Source organism: Cydia splendana, chromosome Z, assembly GCF_910591565.1.
Source record: "Cydia splendana chromosome Z, ilCydSple1.2, whole genome shotgun sequence".
NCBI lineage: Eukaryota > Metazoa > Arthropoda > Insecta > Lepidoptera > Tortricidae > Cydia > Cydia splendana.
The window spans coordinates 4958953-4979279 of record NC_085987.1 but is presented as its reverse complement, the minus strand read 5'-3'; the positions used below and the strand labels follow the sequence as shown (position 1 = coordinate 4979279).

Below are 20327 nucleotides of genomic sequence, written 5' to 3'. Positions count from 1 at the left end.
AAGTTTCCTTTCTGTACGGTAGTACTATTATTTATTCTGTGCCAGAAATCAGCGCCAAACATAGATATATGTTATTTGAATGTTCAAGCCAAATTTTATGTTATTTCAAAATGCCGTTTTAAAGCGTAACATCGATTATATGGCGGCGGCTGGGTTAGTGTGACTCTTAAAAATATAAATAATATGTTGATGATTCAAGATGTATTCAAGAAAAAAAAAATCGAAAAAAAATTAGTTTTAGTTTCGAATTAACTGCAGCAACTTATCGTGACTCTCGTTACTTTTTAATGGAAATCCATCATGTATTGTCCCTGATCATATCTGAATACTGTATACATACCGGCTCTTGTAGAGGGTGATTCTGCACGGCAACTCCGTCTTCAGCCATTTCTGGTTCGGTGTCGCTTTCCACCTACAAACAGAAGTTACACAGATCCTTATGAGAGACGGCACATCACTTGCGTGAGGTGGGCGTGCACGGTCAACATTTTTAGGGCACGCGCATGTTAGATAAATGAATAATATTTAAGATATTAAATATTTAAAACTCAAAATTAATAGTAAATATTATTTTCAAACATAAAACTTGTCAGGAAGTTATTAATTTACCTTGATTCATAATTATGTAAAACTGCTAAATCAATAACTGGATACTATTTAAGTTTTAAGCAAGATAAATAAAATAATAAACAGATGTAATTGAAAATAAAACTGTTTTATTAAATTGAATAATACAATTTATTCACCTTATCATCAACAACTAATATATACAACCACTATTAGTGTATAATTCAGTAAGAGATTATTTAATTAATTATTAATTAATTAATTCATCTAATTAATCAAGTAGGTACATAAATATTACAATAATTACCAACATAGTATTTACTTAACTTTCAATATTCCTTTGGCGATGATTAACTCAGTGCTGCAGGGCAAGGCAGAATGCAGAATCAGAATGATCAATAATGGATCGGTCGGTCCCTTTTATACCCATTTCTACCTGGCAACTGGTTGATCATGCCACTTGACATTCGATAAGTGACGTCACAGAAGTAGTTTCTCATGTACCTCGTCCATTTATCGAATCATGCAGAATAAAACTATTAGAATATATTTTCAATAAACTCCGTTATACAAATTATTAATCAGTAATATTAATTCAAAATATAATTACTTCAAAGTAGTTTACAAATTTAAGTAGTAAGTTAACAGACTTACTGTTTCTCTTGTCAACGGTGGTTTCGTATCGTACCTACCCACATAAATAGCAAATTCTGTAAAATTCACGTAATGTTGTGTTAAGTGTTTAAATAGTGTAATATATTATCAACATTGGACGTCAAGAGAAACAGGTCAGTTTTATACGTAATACAATTTGTACATAGAATAACAATATTCTAACACGGCCATACTGACATGTACTTCGTTCTCGAAGTACCTACACAATTAATCAATAATATTAATAATAATAGAAAAACACCATAGCATAATCATAGGATAGTGATTGATTAAAATAATATAAACTTTGACCACTTGCCAGATATCTAGACATGTTTGTCCCATTCACCCGCTGCTAATGAAATGAACAAACACCAAACAAATGGCCGACCAGCGGAATGCTTTAACTAACTCAACACTTTGCCAATCATCTAGACATGTCAATCTCATTCACTCGCTGCTAGTGAGACAGAAAAACACCAAATGATAGGCCGACCAGCGAAAGTGTTCAACTACATCGCTACAAATCCAATTAAAAATAATCAATCATTGAATAACTTTAATCAATCACTTTTAAGTGATTTTGACCAATAAATATTAATTATTCGAATATAGAGTAACATAATATTTACCTACATAACATAAAGATCGTTCGGCCAATCTGACGAGTCATTGCACATTGTGTTAAACATATTAATTACAGTTGCTACACATCGTTCTTCTTGACCATAGCTTCGTTGTACACCAGGACTCTGCTCCACTGTCGCTTGTAGCGGGGTTAAAGGTGGGCAAAGCGATGTCCTTGTCTCTTCTGCGAGCACCGGAGACAGCTTTCAGAAGGCTTCACACAGCTTCCAAATTCGTCTGAAATTATATAAGTATATATGTAGTGTAGCTGGATACAATCCCACTTCTGATGTTAGATAAATGAATAATTTTTAAAAATATTAAATATTAAAAATAAACTCAAAAATTGATAGTCAATATTAACTTTCAAGGTAAAACTTGTCAGGAAGTTATTTATTTACCTTGATTCATAATTATGTAAAACTGCTTAATCAATAACTGGATACTAAGTTAAGATACTAGTTTTAAGTAAGATAAATAAAATAATAAACTGATGTAATTGAAAATAAAACTGTTTTATTAAATTAAATATTCCAATTTATTAACATTATCATCAACAACTTATAAACACAATCACTATTAGTTTATAATTCAGTAAAAGATGATTTAATTAATTATTAATTAATTAATCCATCTAATTAATCAAGTAAGTACATAATTATTACAATAAGTACCAACATAGTATTTACTTAACTTTCAATATTCCTTTGGCGATGATTAACTCAGTGCTGCAGGGCAAAGCAGAATGCAGAATGCTCAAAGCAGAATGCAGAATGATGAATGATGGATCGGTCGGTCCCTTTTATACCCATTTCTACCTGGCAACTGGTTGATCATGCCACTTGACATTCGATAAGTGACGTCACAGAAGTAGTTTCTCATGTACCTCGTCCATTTATCGAATCATGCAGAATAAAACTATTAGAATATATTTTCAATAAACTCCGTTATACAAATTATTAATCAGTAATATTAATTCAAAATATAATTACTTCAAAGTAGTTTACAAATTTAAGTAGTAAGTTAACAGACTTACTGTTTCTCTTGTCAACGGTGGTTTCGTATCGTACCTACCCACATAAATAGCAAATTCTGTAAAATTCACGTAATGTTGTGTTAAGTGTTTAAATAGTGTAATATATTATCAACATTGGACGTCAAGAGAAACAGGTCAGTTTTATACGTAATACAATTTGTACATAGAATAACAATATTCTAACACGCACGTGCACATCTACGCACAAGCAGCCGGTGTGCTCTGGCCTGTTGTGGACTTGGACGGGGCGTGTTTTATTCACAAAGGGTAGGTAATAGACGGCTAAAGCACCTCTTTATTTGTGTGACTGTGAGTGAAGTTTTCGTATGCTCTATAGATGAAATTTGTAATATAGACGTTTAATATTTCAGGCTTATTAAATAATTATACCCTGAAGTTTAATTCAAAAGGAATCGTTGCTTCATTCAATCAATCAATAACAAAATTGTTATACATGAGGAACGGTGTAACATGAGGAAACCAAATAATTTTAACAGCGTGTTCCTGATCATATTTAGAGACAAAAATATCCTATAAACTTTTTTGAAATTCGCCTAGTTTCAGAGATAATATTAATTAAAAAAAAACTAGACTGGCGACTGGTTTGCGACTCGGGGTTTCGGTGTGTACGCCACACATATGCTCTTGTGGCACGGACGTGGACCGACTGGGACACCACGGATTATCTTGTCAAAAAAGTGCAGGCCGTTTTTCGAGACATGCGTCGCTTAATGACATAGTCCGTCGGTCTCTTGCCACCATCAATGTGCCTGCTCTTCTTGAGCCGACTGGCATTATCAGAGATGATGGCAAGAGGCCCGATGGAGTGTCCTTAGTTCCTTGGAGCTTGAGACGGATGTTGGTGTGGGATGCTACCTGCGTAGACACACTGGCACCGTCCCACCTCCAACGGACTACTGTAAAAGCGGGCGGAGCGGCGGAAAGCGCCGAAATTCTAAAACGTAACAAATATAAGAGCCTCGGTAGAGAGTACCATTTTGTACCATTTGGTGTTGAAACTCTAGGTCCATGGGGTCCCAGCGCGCATAAGTTGTTCGCAGAAATCGCGAAGCGTCTGGTTGACGTAACTGGTGACCGAAGAGCTGGCGGCTACCTCGCACAACGTATCAGCATTGCGATACAGCGAGGAAATGCCGCCAGCATCCTTGGTACAATGCCTCAAGGGCCTATTTTAGATTTAAGCTAGTTATTAATTTCGTTTAGTAGTACCACTGTATATATATTGTATGTAAATAAATGTTTTTTATTGTTACATAGTGTAAAAGGTCTTTTTGGTGGTGATGTTGCTGCTATGGGACGTAGTCTAAATATCCTTATTGATAGATGTCAAAAAGTGACAAGTAACACTTTGCAAAAAGTAGGTTATACGAAAAAAAAATATAAAAATCAATTTTAAGTGACAAGTTTACCAATAACATTTATTTTTGCTGTAAAAATACATTCAAAAAATTTAAAATACAAAACAAAAAAAAAAATTTTTTTGTCGAAATTGACCTAATCTCATATTAATTTTTTTCCATTTTTGACCTCAGAAATGCGTGGTTAATATTATTCGGTTTCCTCATGTTACACCGTGTATACTGACCTCAAATATGACCTTGTACAAGTCAAGTCCGTCCGGTACGTTTTGTTCTATGTTAGCCTCCGGCCGTATAGTCAACTCTTGGTTGATGAGCTGACTGTGGTTCAGTCGCAGCGAGGTTTGAAGCGACTCTGTTATGGCCTGAAAGAAAATCGGATGTTAGGACCAAATGGATACAAGTACCGAGGGGACCAATGACCAATATTGGCAATAAATCATTCATCATAATCTTTCTTGCGTTGTCCCGGCTTTTACTTGCCACGGCTCATGGGAGCTTTAATTATCATAACTAAAATCGTTTAGCATATATAAATAAATAAATAATGCATATGGCACATCAAGGCACGTAGAGTGAGAATAAAGATAACACCGACACAACCTATAATAATAATAATATTTTTATAGCAATGTTTGTAATTTGAAAAATAGACATATGTTATATACACACACAAACAACATATGTATACAGTCGCACACACCTTGCAACCTTGGGTATTGTAAACCCTTGGATATATTCTTAGTTTAGCCGTAGTGAAACAGACCGACTGGAAAGAAAATATGTATATATATATATATATATGCTCTGCGTATATCTATATATATATAAAGGGACCAGGCTGAAAATCAGCGCTGGATATATGTATATCACATATCTAGCACAGGCTGAGACTGGTACCCATTGCCTATAACAATGTGAAATTTAAATTAATGTTAATACCTACCTACTATGTTTAAGGTGTTTATTTACGTCCTACTAATTGTAACTTTTCTAGTTGTAAGAATGTAAGATTTCTAGTTGTGGCAATAAACTTTTTTTATCTTATCTTATCTTATCTAGAATTCGTTTGCAATGTGATTGATTCAAATCTTTTGGCCAGTCAACTAGGCTAGATGATACATCTACTCATGAGATGATGACTCACAGCAAACCTTAACTCAGTCCAATAAAAGCTATAATTGAGATGATATTCATATATGAGCTTAGGCAAATAGGCATACCAATTGGCTAAATTATTTAAACAGGCGGCCAGTATTCTTTGTAACAAAAGTGTATAATGTTCTACAGTGTGTATAATGTGTAAGTGTATAATGTGTACAGAACTATTATAAAATGTTACCTATTCATAACTGAAATATGGACCTTAAACTAAGATGAATCAAATATCTCAAAATTGCTTTAGATATAATATAATTGCTAAATATGATACCCTACCAAGCATCATAATTGCAGTGCAGAAAAGCATTGAAATCGCATATGCAAGTAGAGTTATTTAGAGTTTAGGGTACAGGGGCAACGAAAAACCACCTCTCTTTGTCGTATCCTCATGGCCGGGGGACGTGACGACTGTGAACACTCTTCACCAGTGCACTCCAAGCCGTTTTGTCTTAGGCCCAATGTATGCTAGTCTACAGGCTAATAATGTGGCCTTTGTCTCTGACATTATTATGTCCACCTAACTCGTGACCAAACGTCCATTCATTTGCTTCCTTGCCATGCGGCCAGTGATCATGACCTTCTCCAGACTCTCCAGGTCCTGTTCTGGTCAGCTAGCCGAAAACACTAAGAAAAACTATCTAGAAACCATATTCTCAGGGCCACTACCTCAGAACAGATATTAGTAGGTACTACACATGGTATAATAATATACTCCGCCTGGTACTCCATTCCCGTCTTTTCTAGGTCACCTAACTGACACAAGCCTACGTCATCATGCGACAGCGCTATATGATAATATGCGATAGCGCTATATATAGCGGCCATGTTATTGTGACGTAGGCCTGTGTCACAATGGGAATAGAAGACCATGTTTTATTAGACTATGGTACTACGTATGGTTACGTATGGTATTTATTAGATATGGTACTACATATGTTTTTATAATGAAAACTCTCTGTCAATTAATTAGTTTTTCAATGGGGTTGGCAACTGTCAAAGGTTTACTAGATGGTGCCAGCATTAGGTTTAACCTGTTTCTAGTTTCATTCTATGAAGTTTGGGTTAAAGGCCCCTCTTCCAAGTTTGTGGCCTAGCATCCAGAATTCCAGACAAATAAAACCTATGCTGGCGCCATCTGTACATAATTAACTGTATCCTGGTATCATGCCACACTAAACAGTGACAACATGGACCAGTTGTAAGTGGAAAGTGAGGACAGCATCTAATGTTGTTCCTCAAATCCTCAGTGGAAAAAATTACCCTCTAGGGCAAAACTGGACAGTTTTACAGTACTATGTAGTATCAACAAATAGACTTTTTGAAAGTTTCTAACCTGAAAGTTTTGTTTTTGCAATTTTCTTACAAGATGCTTTTTTACATGGGGTAAACCAATTTGTATGAGTACAGTATAGTATATAATTGCTTTCTATCATATTTTCTTGAAAACGTTCATATATATTATGTCATGATACTTCAGACAACCTCAGTACTTTTTGTACTGAGACTGACTGAAATAGCAAGACACATTCATATGTTTCCGTAAATATATGATGGAAAATAATTATGCACTACATCTGTATTGTCAAAATGTGTATGAAATCGAATTATTGCACCGCTATATAAAAAAAAGTAATTGATCTTAGTTTTGACTAAGACTCGGTAGGATGACCATTAAGTATGAAGGAGTATAGATCAAACACATTAGAGCATATTTACTTGTGTGTCAATAAGGAATGTTTACTTTGAACGGCAGCAGGCTCGGTATTCACCGGCATAACTGATTTAGATAACAAAATATAATAAAGTTTCATATAATATTTCATAACCTTGTAACAAAAGCGGTAAGTAAACATAAAACTAGCATATAACATGTTATAGCACATGGAACTGCACTTTGATAGTCAATACTGACGTGTTCAAGCCTAATTGTTCACACTAATTGCCAGAGCGGACAAAAAACATACACTTACGTCGCTCAAGATGTCTTCCAAGTCACAGCAGACATTTGTGGACAGGACGGGCGCAGGGCTCGCGGACCGCGGGCTGTCAGGGCAGTACTGCACGGCTACCGGTTCCAAAACCTCATTTGCTCGATACGCATTTAGCTCCATCACTGTACACTGCTGGAGGAACATCGATTAAGCCAAATTCAATCCCTAAACAAATCAGAGAAACACAGCGAAAATTAACACACCCAGCCAAATACAATCAACTTAAGAATACTGATCTTACCCATCCATAGCTAGGTCCTCTTCCGAGAACAAAACAGTTTCATAGTTTTACAGTTTTGAGATAATAAAAGCAAAAAACCTAACTCAATATTTACCGATGGAGTGTACAAACGTCAAAAGAAAAATGTCAAGATAATGGAAGCCAGAAAAATACATTCCGTTTCACGCAACGACTTCGTTGTCACAAATACAAAAAAAAAAACAAAAAAAAAAAAGTTTTACATGTTATTTATACAGATCACTAGAACAGTTTCCTAAATTTCTTCCATGTTTCTTTAGCTTTTAAAATCACTTTTGAATCGCATTTGCATGTTGTGAGAGTTCAAATGCAACTGTTTGCAGTTAGTAAAAAGGTCTAGGCAATAAAGTTCAGGTAGTCCCCATTGTTGGGCTAGGAAAGGAACGGAACGTACAGATTAAGGTGATTTTAAACACCACGAAAAGGCTCCGGACCATTATTTTAAAAGGGGGGATATCACGGACAAGATGCATGTTATTTAGTTGAAAATGTTTAATATCCGCAAATAAATTCTGAAGATTCCTTACGACAGGGCGCATGCGCCGGGAGATATTAATAACCAGGGCTTACCTACCTAATGTAAACTTAGGTATCTACTTTTTTAATGTATTTGACGAAAGTTATTGGTAATTGGACTGGAAAGTCTCTCTAAGTATGTGTTCTGTTGTTAGCTATTTTAACTGTTTAGTTAACCCCTTGACCGCTAAGGGCTCGTTAGTCTTATCACACCAATATTCACACACTGATGCCTAGACGTAAAAAACTGAATTTGGATGTTCCCATAGCCCCTCTAGTACAGGTATCTCCAAACTATCTCTTAATTTTGGCCTGTGGAAAAGAAGCAGGAGGGCCGAAGTCCATGTAATCTAGGTATAGGCAAAGGCAAGTATAATAAATAAATAATATATGTATAGGTAAAGTATAGCCATGGCCCTTGGGATAAAAAAATTTGCAGACCCAAAATAATATACCCATACCGTAAACCGGGGATACTTTGATCAATTTTAGAGTTTGGGACCAGTTTTAGACGATCCTAATATACGTAGAAATATGAAATAAAAATATAATAATCGGTTTTTTCTCTTCTTTCAGCCTGCCAAATAAAAAAAATTAGGACTTATAATTTTTTCAGAAAAAAATAAAAACAACGTGATCAAAGTTATATTGAGAATGGGGTTACTTTGAAACCACTACTTTTTTTGCTGACAATCTAAAGTAGACCCGCTAATAAGCCCGTAAAAAATAAAAAAATAAAAATTTGTTAAGTACTTTTTAAGTTATATATATTTTTAAGGTGTGGGGTTACTTTGATAACATACCAAATGATACAAATTAATAACTTTAAGCGCTTATTAGATAATTTACTATAAAATAACGTAGGGGTTTAACTTATCATCGCACTTAGCAACAGATTTTTGAATTGCAAGCTTTTCCGTTTCAGTAAATTTGGTATGTGCCTTTGATATGTTGCCTTTATACTTATTGTATAAAGTTCTATATAAAATATTGTATGCTTTCCATGGCGCACGAATAGATTTTAAGCCCGCCACTATTTTTTCAAGTGCATCATTGAGTTGATCTTCTTGGTATTTTTTGTAGTCTCGATTTTTTTTTTGTAATCTCTGGCATTGTTTCTATAAAAGAATATGCATTATTATTTATTGTAGAATTAATACCCTGGTGGGCTGGTGGCCTCATGCACGTATGATAAAAAACCTAAATCAAAGCCGCAGGATAAAATATAGCCAATTTCCACCCAGAAAGTTAATTCCATACAATAAAAAAGAATGTTTTAAATCAGATAAGCAGTTCCGAAGATCAACTCCTACATACAAACTTATAATTTTACATCCTCTTCCTCATGCACTGACTCAAACGATACTTATTTATTATATAACTATTGAAAAATATACATTAAAAAATCGTAAGCTGCCAAAATAATTCATGGTGTTACTTTAATATTTTGATCAATTTCACCACGTATAAGTGACCAAAGACACCCCGACCCATGGATTCCCCGGCTACGTGCGCATGTGTAGGTTGTCGAATTCGGGTATTTTTTTATAAACTCACGAATAAACACTGATTAACCTAAGACACTATAAAATTACATGTTTAATACATTTGGCACAAATACAGTCAAAGTTTTTCAACCAAGAAAACCAGGTAGAAAAGCGTACCCGCCATTAATATTTTTTTTCTACACGAAATATTAATAATTACACTCGCATCCGATTACTACGCGGTTAAGCAACTATCAGTATTGCCAAAAAAGAAAAAATAACTGCGAAGGTATTTTTCAATTCGTTAAAACAAGCACTTTAGTAGCGGAGGGAAGTTGTTATCAAAGTCGACCCGCAAATCAAAGTAACCCCGGTTTACGGTACCTACGCAATGCGACGAAATTAAAAACAAAACACCAGAAACAACCTACTTAATTCAGTCAGATTCATTATTGCGGACCGAGCTTTTGCGAGGAACAACAATACTTCTACTCTTTTAATTTAACGGACTTATCAGGAGTACCATGGGAGTACCTGATGATAAGTGCGACTATAACAAGGACGACAGTAATAGCGCATTCTCTGCTACTCCTAATAAAAGTTCCATAAGAACTCTCGTTGGGTCATCTCCGCCTTATCACTTCTTTAAAGTGTGGCATATCGGCGCAAGCGGAGATCATTGCCAGCCTTCGTAAGCCAAGACGTTATGGGTTCACACTAAAGTTTTGTGAATCTATTACATTTGTGTACTTTTAACACTGATGTGGAGTAGGCCATAATTATAATTATTAGTAGTATTGTTCCTCCGAGGCGCCACATAATAAGGGTCTGGGCTATAACCGCGAAAATCGAAGTTCGCAAATACGGGCATCTTTCTCGGTCACTCCAATTACGCCTTCATTGGAGTAAAAGAGAAAGATGCGTTCGGTTTGCGGTAAGCCCTGAAGAGGTCTTATTTCGATAAGGAATAAAAAACCAAAGTAGATAACAATTATATTTGCACTCAGCATCAAGTTTCAAATGTTCCAATCATGACTCAATCACTACACAACAAAAACCCGAATTACAAAAAAATATAATCTGTTGTAAATACTTTAACTGTTACTGATAAATATTTTGACAGTGTATGTGGTTTGGTTTGGCAGTGGGATTCATAGTTAACTAGCGTTGTGCTTATATTAATAATTAGGTACCTATACCTATGTATACTGAGTATATCGCATATGCTCTGAAAAACATCATAGTTTTATATAATATTAATTAGTATTCGTAGTATTACATTTTGCCTCATGGGGGCCGTTTTATAAAAGTAGTAAAGATTAACCTAGTTAAGCTTTTCAAAATTGTTGCGTGAATTTTCACTATCGTAAACTTCTCGTATAATTGCGACACTCAATGGCTTTAATTTAATGATAATTGACCGAGCGTCAGCGAAGGTCTCCGTTTCAGCTTGGGCAAAAATGCTTTCGTATGTCCGGATGTTCTCCTCTGCAGGTCGCATGTCTCTACCGATGTTCGTGATTTTTTTTGTTGTTTGGAAAAAAAAAAAACAAAATGGCCGAAATGGCATGAAATACTTAAGCGCCAGTAGGGTCTAAGTGTATGGCACTTAAGACCATTGTGAGTTCGCTGTGAACGCAGTATGTTTAATTTTTACATTTTTAGCTTATCGTAAGGTCTACAGCTCACAAAGCCACTAGTTAAATTTGCACAACTAATAAACGTTTCACAAATCGTTAGAAACGATTTAACGATGAGCTCAAATAATTAAATAACTTCTAATACAATGTTTTTTCAAAGCATATTAGCGATTTTGCTTGTTTGCTTATTATAGATACTTTTATTATAAAAAAAGACAGTTTCATAAGCTTTAAGAGGATCAACTAGTGTAGTTTTTATATTTAACTATTTACTCATAATATGTTCTATAATTTAAAATAAAAATATAATTCCTTGATTTGCGATGATTATCTGTAGCAAAAATTAGACTTAAGGCACCGAGAAATTTATTATTGGGTCAATCAACTTTTTTATTTATTATTCTGTAAATCAATAATACAAAAATTAAAACTTGATCTACCCAATAAAGTACAAATATAGCGGAGAGAGTTGAAAAAGTTGATCCTCTTTGACACTTGGCCAAATTACACTATGAAGTTTGTTTACAAATATGTAGACTTTGAATAATAAATACAACCTTACTAACTTAGTACATCGGATTATGTTAATTATAAATAACAAAGGGCTCGTGCACAAATCACGCGAGGTCGATAGGGGGGTGGGGGTCACGAAAAAATCACGACAGATCACGTCGGGGGAGGGGGGTATAAGGAGACCTCACGTGTATTTTTCTACAACGAAAAAATACCTACCACATGAGTAGATACTTTTTCTCGGCTTCGTTAAACGTAAATCTTCACTTCGGACTTCAAAATAGCGAGTCTATTTTACGAAATTTAGAGCGCGTGGCCTTGACCGGTCGGATGGAAAAAAATCATAAAAATACACGTGAGGTTATGTGGGGGAGGAGGGTAGCCAAAAACTAGCCGAAAACACCTCGCGTGATTTGTGCACACCCCAAACCAGGCGGCTTAGCACGGTCGCGTTTTTATCCCTTGTCACCATGCCTGTCACGTTCTAACAAGTATGTAAGTGCGAAAGGGACGCGCATAGTGATAGTCGATAAAAATGGAACCGTGCTGAGCCCGCAGCTATCAACGTTTGAATGACTATTGAACATTTGAACACTGTTTTGACATTTTAGTATTAATGGTGTTGAGAACATTGTCAGTAACAAATACACTGCCCGATTCGAACTTTAAGATGCGTCAATTTCATTCATTCTTTTAAAATTATGGCTTTAGCCCATTGGGGCTATTTCGCCAGTGTCAAGGTCGTAGTAGCAGGGTAATACGATTGATATTGTACGGTTAGTACAAGACAGTGTACGGTGATTTAGCTCTTGTAAAGCGATAGCGGACTTTACAAGGAACACGTGGACAACCGGCCGTTGACTCCAAAATGATGGTTAAACGTGCTTCAAGATTAATTCTCCATTCACTGCACACTACCACATTAGTTTACTGTATAATAGGCTATCGATATTACACTTTAAACAATATTAATGAGCAAAAAACAAAGCAATTGATCACGACGCGTGACCATCAAGATGGCGCTCGAACCGGAAGTCCAGCGTGAATTAATAGATCTAGAAACTATATGGATATGAAGAAACGTCACATTTGACACTGACATATCTAAACCATATCGTTTCTAGCTCTATTAATTGACGTATCTTAAAGTTCGAATCGGGCCGATAGTTTAACCTCGATTATCTGAACTTATGATTATGCGAATTAGTTCGTATAATCGAGGTTCTACTGTAGTACGTAGTACATATAAGATTTGATCCTGACTATAGCTCAATACTTTCTATCCTTCCTTAATATTTTCCAAAAATGAGACTTGGCTAGATTGAGAAATTTAGGAGGTTATTAATAATATAATTGCAACGAAGACACACCTTGAACACAGCGGTTGGCTTATATGTAGTAATACTTAATATCATAATAGTAACAATAAAAATGTGTAAAGTCCGTAGAGGCATTTGCAATTATAGGGTAAATGCAACTACTTTAGTACTACCCTTCAAAAAGTACATGCTATTCCATCGAAAGGTTGGAAGCGACCCCGTGTTCGCGTTATAATATAGGAGGTTTATACTACTATAGTTGCCTTTGCCCCATGGTTGCAATTGCCCCGTCCGACATTATATGTACAAGTAACTTATGCAGATTCGTAGTACATATTTTAGTTTACATTTCTTTTGCGAATGCGGAGACATTCATAATCAAATATACAATCAAATGTAAAAATACTATGTGGACACATCTTTTAAAAACTGATTCAGCTTTTTTAAGCATAGTACAATCAAAATGCAATCAAAGGTATAATTTAAAATTCAATCTTAAGTCTTTGACTTACGCGAAAAGATACACGCTTTAATAATAATCTCGGTAAATGTTATATAGCTCTTTCATTTCCTATATCTTTTACCTTTAAAACAGCTTCGTACCTGCATCACAGAATAAATAATATTACTAGGTATAGAAGGTTCACTCTCTAACAAAACGCGTCTATTATGACAGATATGACCGCAAGGTGGCGCCAGCGCGAGCAGGCCTCCGTTCCATAGCGGTGAGCGGCAACTACTACTGCTAGACACCAAAACTGGTGTGGCCGCATGTGGCGCATGTACTTGTAGAGACGCGGCGAAATCGCGGAGTGAGCCACGCCTGCCTGCAGCCCTGCATAATGAAAGATTGCGTCTTCCCATATTTTTACACTTGACATATACGATACATCCATCTATTAGGAAAAGTACAAAAAGTATCGTTTAGATATTTTTGACCTCGGTTGTGTAGATATATCTGGACCTAACGTAAAACAATTAAGGCGTAGCGATAAGAACACACTTTGTTATCGATTCAGTATAAATACAAATAAATACATACTAAAATAAAAATGCATGGCAACTGACATCCAGTCTTCAACTGACTTGTACAGTCCAAGGATCGCGCCACTTTGTACCTTGTGTCCAAACCCCGTTATCAACGTTATCAATTTGGGTTGGCAAAAATATGCACCCTAAATTCGCGTTTAGTACATAACTTCGCCTTAACCAACATTAAACAATAATTGCACTGTAAATAGTATCATGGGATTCATGGGGCGTATTCAACATTTAGGATTTGAAATATGTTTTAGTATAATTTTCATAATAAAAAAAAAATGATAAGGCGAAGTTGGAGACGGGTGACGAAAAACGGTTATTTTAGAATTTTGAAACTATTTTAACGCAGCTCTTAATTGTGAATTCCATGGATGTCTATTGCTTATTATTTTAATATTTTTCTTGGGCGAAGTTGGGCGGCAACGGTGAAGTTAGGGTTATTCCCTAAGGTAGATACTTTCGCCAACTCTGATTTTCAATAAAATAACGGGGTTTGATCTGAGCTGACCATTGAATAGACCTGACAGATGTAGTGCTAATTATTTCCCGTCGTATTTTTACGGAAACGTAGGTACGAACGTGTCTTGCTATTTCAGTCAGTCTTGGTACAAAAAGTACTGAGGTTGACTGAAGTAGCATGACAAATACGAACGCTTCCGAGAAAATACGATGGAAAACAATTATGCACTACATATGTACGTCCAATAAGGTTTAGACATTGGCAGTCAAATGTGTGGGCGTTATGAAGTGGCACAGAAACATCTTGACCGCACTGTGAGCACTTTACATGTATGTATGTGTGGTATTCCATCCGTCCAATGTCATTGCGTATCACTCTCTCATTAAGCAAAATGTGAGACAAAATGCACATTGGACAAAGAAATTAGACAGGTGGAATATCACCCTTAGGTAAACAACAACAAAATAGGAACATACATTGTTAATATATTGCTAAGCGCAACATACAAGGAAAGCATTAAAAAAATGCTTATTTAGGAGTCATTAAAACACTTTTTACACCTGGCTTACTATGAAGCCTAGAGGGCGTCACTTTAGTATATCTAATAATTTTAAATTGCAATTTCTAATAAATGATACAACCAAAGAGATGGTACAAGTGGCGTAAAGTAAAAAAAAGTGCCTCCGAGTTTGACAGCAAAGTAGATGGCGCCATCGTGGAACTAATTTTACTATCACTAATAACATCTCTTTGGTAACTGGCATATGAAAACGGAGTTTAAATTTATACTAAAGTGGCGCCTCTAGCAGAAATAAATAGAAACTAGATTACTAGTCGAGCAACATAACCTTAACGGCTCTTAACATAAAGTTCTAAATAAAATAACACGTAAAACATCTCGCTAGGTTAATACATGAAGTTTAATCACAGATGTAGTGCATAATTGTTTTCCATCATATTTTCTCGGAAACTTTCGTATTTGTCATGCTACATCAGTCAACCTCAATATTTTTTGTACCGAGACTGACTGAAATAGCAAGACATGTTCGTACGTTTCCGTGCAAAAACGAAGCAAAATAATTATGCACTAACTACATCTGTACATACATATTTCTAAAAGTTACCGCTATTTTAGCCCAATACTGTTGATAAATTAGTAAAAATCGACTATAGAATAGGCCTGATGACAAATTTTGAAAACCCTTTCAATATTGTCGGTACACTTGTATTAGTTCCGAAAAACACTATATTTCAGTTATACTCATAAGATTTAACATAGATAATTGCATTTTATTATAGCTAGTTTAAACTTCGCGCGAAAACGCGTCGCATGCCATTTGTGACGTCATCATTTAGTTGGTGGTAGGGTGGTAGACATTGTTTACATACTTACAGTTACGAATTTCCCTTGAATCCGAATGATAATGTTAATTCAGCACCATATATTACGATTAGGGATGATAAATACATTAAAAAAAATTATCACAATAACTCATTTTACACAAAAACTCTCACACGGTTGCAGTTTAAGATGAATTATTTAGATACATGTAAATTTTGAGCGAAAATCACCGAACGCCGCTTTTACTTTTTCATTTTTCATTTTTTCTAGTTACGACTGCCAACATGGCAATGATAGTTCCATTCAGCCAAATAATTAAAAAAGTTTGTTGTTGAAATATCGTATTATTTAGCATTTTTTTTAAATAATAACAAATAGATATCTACTTTATATCGTGTAATAATATTTTTTGGACGTAATAAATGTTTAGTGGCGAAATAACATTTTTTTGCACCTTTCGAACTCTTTGGTGCCCACGTATAGATTTCGGTCAATGAGGTTGTCAATGTTGCTCTAAGAAATATGTTATGGATTGATGACGTCACTCTTTAGAACGCTTCTGATTGGCATTTCAGTAAAAATGGCCGATTGGAGAATTTTGCACTTTTATTTTATTGAATATATTAATAATCCTTCAGTTTATACTGATATCGAGCCATTTTTTAGAATCATATTAACATATATGTTTCGTTGAAACCATTATTTCCATGATTCTTTGTTACTTGCAACAGGCCTATTGGATCACCTTTTTAGAGTCAATGCAATTTCAACCTTCTGTGCAGAAGTTACGATCGAAATTTAAATGACGATGCCAATGATCGCGGGCAATTGTGAACGCTATTATTTAAATATGGAATCAATCTTAATAATGTTTACAAAAATCTAATTGGCAAAGGGGTACCGGTTCCTTTGAAACATTTTACCGAAAGAGTACTTTGTACAGTAGTATAAAAGGTTAAAATTCCTTCGACATGGGCCATGGCTTCAGACCGTTCATGTTAGGATATCAAAAGTCTTCAATACGTACTTAAGTCGACGCCAAAGATGTGTCTATTTTCCACCTTAACGGAATAAAATAGTATTTTCGATGTTGTTTTTTCAGTATTGAACTAAAACAGAAATTAGAATAACAACAATATATTCGCTATGCAGAAGCTAACAGAACTATAACTATCACTTTTCGCGTCTATAAATCTGATTCTACATACAATCGGTTCGAACTAATGGAAGATCGGCAGAAAACATTTATTGTATACAGTATGCAAATGGAATACGAGCAAAATGTTAAAATAAAACATACTTTTACGGTACAGTCGACGTCAAAGATATGTTTACAATTTTCGCCTTATTACAAAGGAGTAAGGTGCAAAAGTGTAAACATATCTTTGACGTCGACTGCACAACCGTAAAAGCTGTAAGAGACGGGCGTACCGGACCGCGATCTTGGTCCGGTACGAGGCCTGTGCGATCGTGTGGAAGGTGGTCCGCCGTACGTCTGTTAAGGATGCAGCTATAAGTGAGCAAGAACGAGATATATTGACCGGACCAAGGTCTTGTACGCCCGACTTTAACAGCTTTAATGCAGGACTTTTTTACCGGCACCCACGACCACCTCATAATAACGGAGTTTGCAACTGTCAAAGTTGTCGGAGGTAAAACCTATGCTGGCGCCATCTGTGAAGTACTTCGACCGGCCAACCCAATAAACGTAAATTTATAACAATATAATAATTATTTCCATTGTGGTTATGGCGTTAGTAAATATAATGTTAAAAAAAAAGTAACACAACTCGTATTATCGTAATCTTAAATTAACAAATAATTTTCTACCTCTCCTAGAAAATCTAATAATCGACTTTATTTCAATACAGTTAAGATTGATAATCGAGTATTTAGATCAGCATAATCACTTAATCAGTGTTTTTTTAAGTCAAGTAGTAGCACCATAAGAATATGGCGAAATGTTGACAGAGAGGGAAATAGAGATCAGTCCCAACTAGCAAATTATGTCGTAAGAAAGGCACCATTACGTTTCTCTTTCAGCTATTTGATCGAGAGATAGATCCGTAAAAGGTCGAAAGAAGCATCCGACGACGTTCTCTCGACGCGATTTGGGCGCACTTCCTTCAGCTTTTTAGTTGAAAGAATATCGTAAGAGTATCGTATGAATAGCCAAATAGTTGAAAGATAGTCATCAGAAGCGCTTTCATTCGACTTATTTATCGTAAGATAGCAGCGCGGTTGCAATCACTCGACTTATATATCGCACCATTCACCAGAATAGCTTTCTTTCGACTTATTTATCGTAAGATAGCAGCTCTTTCGACTCTTTGGTCGTGCGCGTGACGTGTTGTCTGGAGTGTCAGAAAATAAATGTAAAACGTGAAAGAGTATTTGCTCATGATGTTAAATTTTACGCCAGCCATGATATTATTAAGTAATGCTCTTGACGGCACTATATAGGTCGTAGGTCTTATTTTCAGGTGCGGAATTAAATTTTTCGTCTACATTTCTTAAATGTTAGTTAAAATTGTCATGGGCTGCAACATTTATCAGTAGAAAATTAGTCAGAAATAATATTTACTTTAAAAGTTAATTTGGATTCGCCATTTTGTTATCTCACTTGTCACCCTAAGAGCCGTCTCTCGGCTTTTTAGTCGAAAGATAGAGTTGAAAATTCCTTTTTACGACTTAGTAGCGACATTATGTGTTAGTTTAGGGGTCTTTAGTGGTGTATGTAAAATCATTTTATCTTTTATAGGTTTTATAATAGGTGAATGTTTTGATATATGATTTACGGTTTACTGTTTACGATTTACGTTTATTAAGTACGGTTAAGTAAAGGTGTGAAAATTTACTTACAAAATATATTTAGCCTAGGTAACTTGATTGTTCCACAAAATTAACTTTATTCTGAATAACATTTTAATTGAATTAACGAATTTCTATCACGTTTTACGTTAAAAAAATGTACGTAACTGTCATGTACGTAACCCTTATAACGCCAGTCTACTCGCACTTGGCCGGTTTTTATTGTTACGGTTTTATTGTCAAGTCGAAAGAAAGTCTTGCAGACAGCCTTTATACGACTATTTTGTTGAATGATAGCCGTCAAAGCAGCCTTTTCTCAACCTCAATATTCAAGTCGAAAGAAAGTCATGCAGGCCGCCTTTATACGACTATTTTGTTGAATGATAGCCGTCAAAACAGCCTTTTCTCAACCTGAATATTTAAGTCGAAAGAAAGTCATGCAGGCCGCCTTTATACGACTATTTTGTTGAATGAACCGCTTTTACTCGGCAATTGTGCTGTAAGAACTTAATGTCGAAAGATGGCGCTGTAAAAGCTGTTTTTGTGACAAATTAGCAATTTGGTTACCTTTATACAACCTTCATACGACATATCAGTCGTAAGAAGGCGATCGAGAGATACCTTTATACAATTATCGAGTAAAAGCGATATGAGTTGATCGAGAGCACGTTGATTCGATAAGTTTATGCGGCAAAAAAGCGTTCGATGCTAAACAGTCGAGAGAGTTGCTAATACGGCTTTTTGATAACGATGGATCTTTCTTACGACTGTTTTTCGACTAAACAGTCGAAAGAGTGAAGCTTATACGACTTAGTTTGCTAGCTGGGGTCTCACGAGAGATTTAAAAACACAGTTCAAATATAGTTTTAAAATAACTAGTGTCCGACCGAAGGTTCGGTTTCGGTTTCGGCCAGTTTCGGCCAAAAAATAAGTTTCGGCTGGAGTTTCGGTTTCGGCCAAAAACCGGCCGAACCTTTCGGCCGGGCCGAAACTTACGAAATGGTACTTCGGACAAAGACCAAAAGTTGGGGAATAAGTAGGACAACAATATTAATACCTACATATACTGATTCATGTATTGTATAGGTACATAAATTAATTGGTTTATTATAAAATACAATTCCACTAACGAGGGCGCCACTGGACGATCGACGCAGTCTTAAGAGGCTGTCAATACCTATAACGCGCCCACTGTCTAATTGTATCGGAGTGAATGAGATCCCACTGTCGCATGTTACTGGGCCCTGGGCAAGAGAATAATAAGAAAACTCATCATCTTCCTCGCGTGATACCGGAATTTTTGCCGAGCCGTGGCAATGGGAATGGGAGCCTGGGGTCCAATTGACAACTAATCCCAAGAATTGGCGTAGGCACTAGTTTTTACGAAAGCGACTGCCATCAGACTGATATACTAACCCAGAGAGTAAACTAGGCCTTATCGGGACTAGTCTGGCTGCCTCACGATGTTTTTCCTTCACCGAAAAGCAAATAGTAAATATCAAATGATATTTCGTATATAAGTTC

General features: G+C 35.7%; 1 protein-coding gene and 1 long non-coding RNA gene across 6 annotated transcripts in view; one reads left to right on the top strand and one right to left on the bottom strand.

Moving 5' to 3' along the window:
* The window catches only part of LOC134804270 (rab GTPase-activating protein 1-like), a 111507-nt gene extending 103707 nt beyond the window's left edge, over window positions 1-7800 (bottom strand). For 2 of the 4 annotated variants that reach the window (XM_063777250.1, XM_063777251.1), the window contains exons 1-3: window positions 7395-7650; window positions 4491-4628; window positions 341-412 (exon numbers count right to left, since the gene is read on the bottom strand). In XM_063777250.1, the coding sequence (XP_063633320.1) occupies window positions 341-412; window positions 4491-4628; window positions 7395-7559 (375 nt within the window). In that variant the 5' untranslated portion in view covers window positions 7560-7650. The other 2 variants (XM_063777253.1, XM_063777254.1) reach the window with 2 other exon arrangements.
* Window positions 1-20327, top strand: part of LOC134804314 (uncharacterized) — a 538216-nt gene that overhangs the window by 332042 nt on the left and 185847 nt on the right. The window lies entirely within an intron of this gene.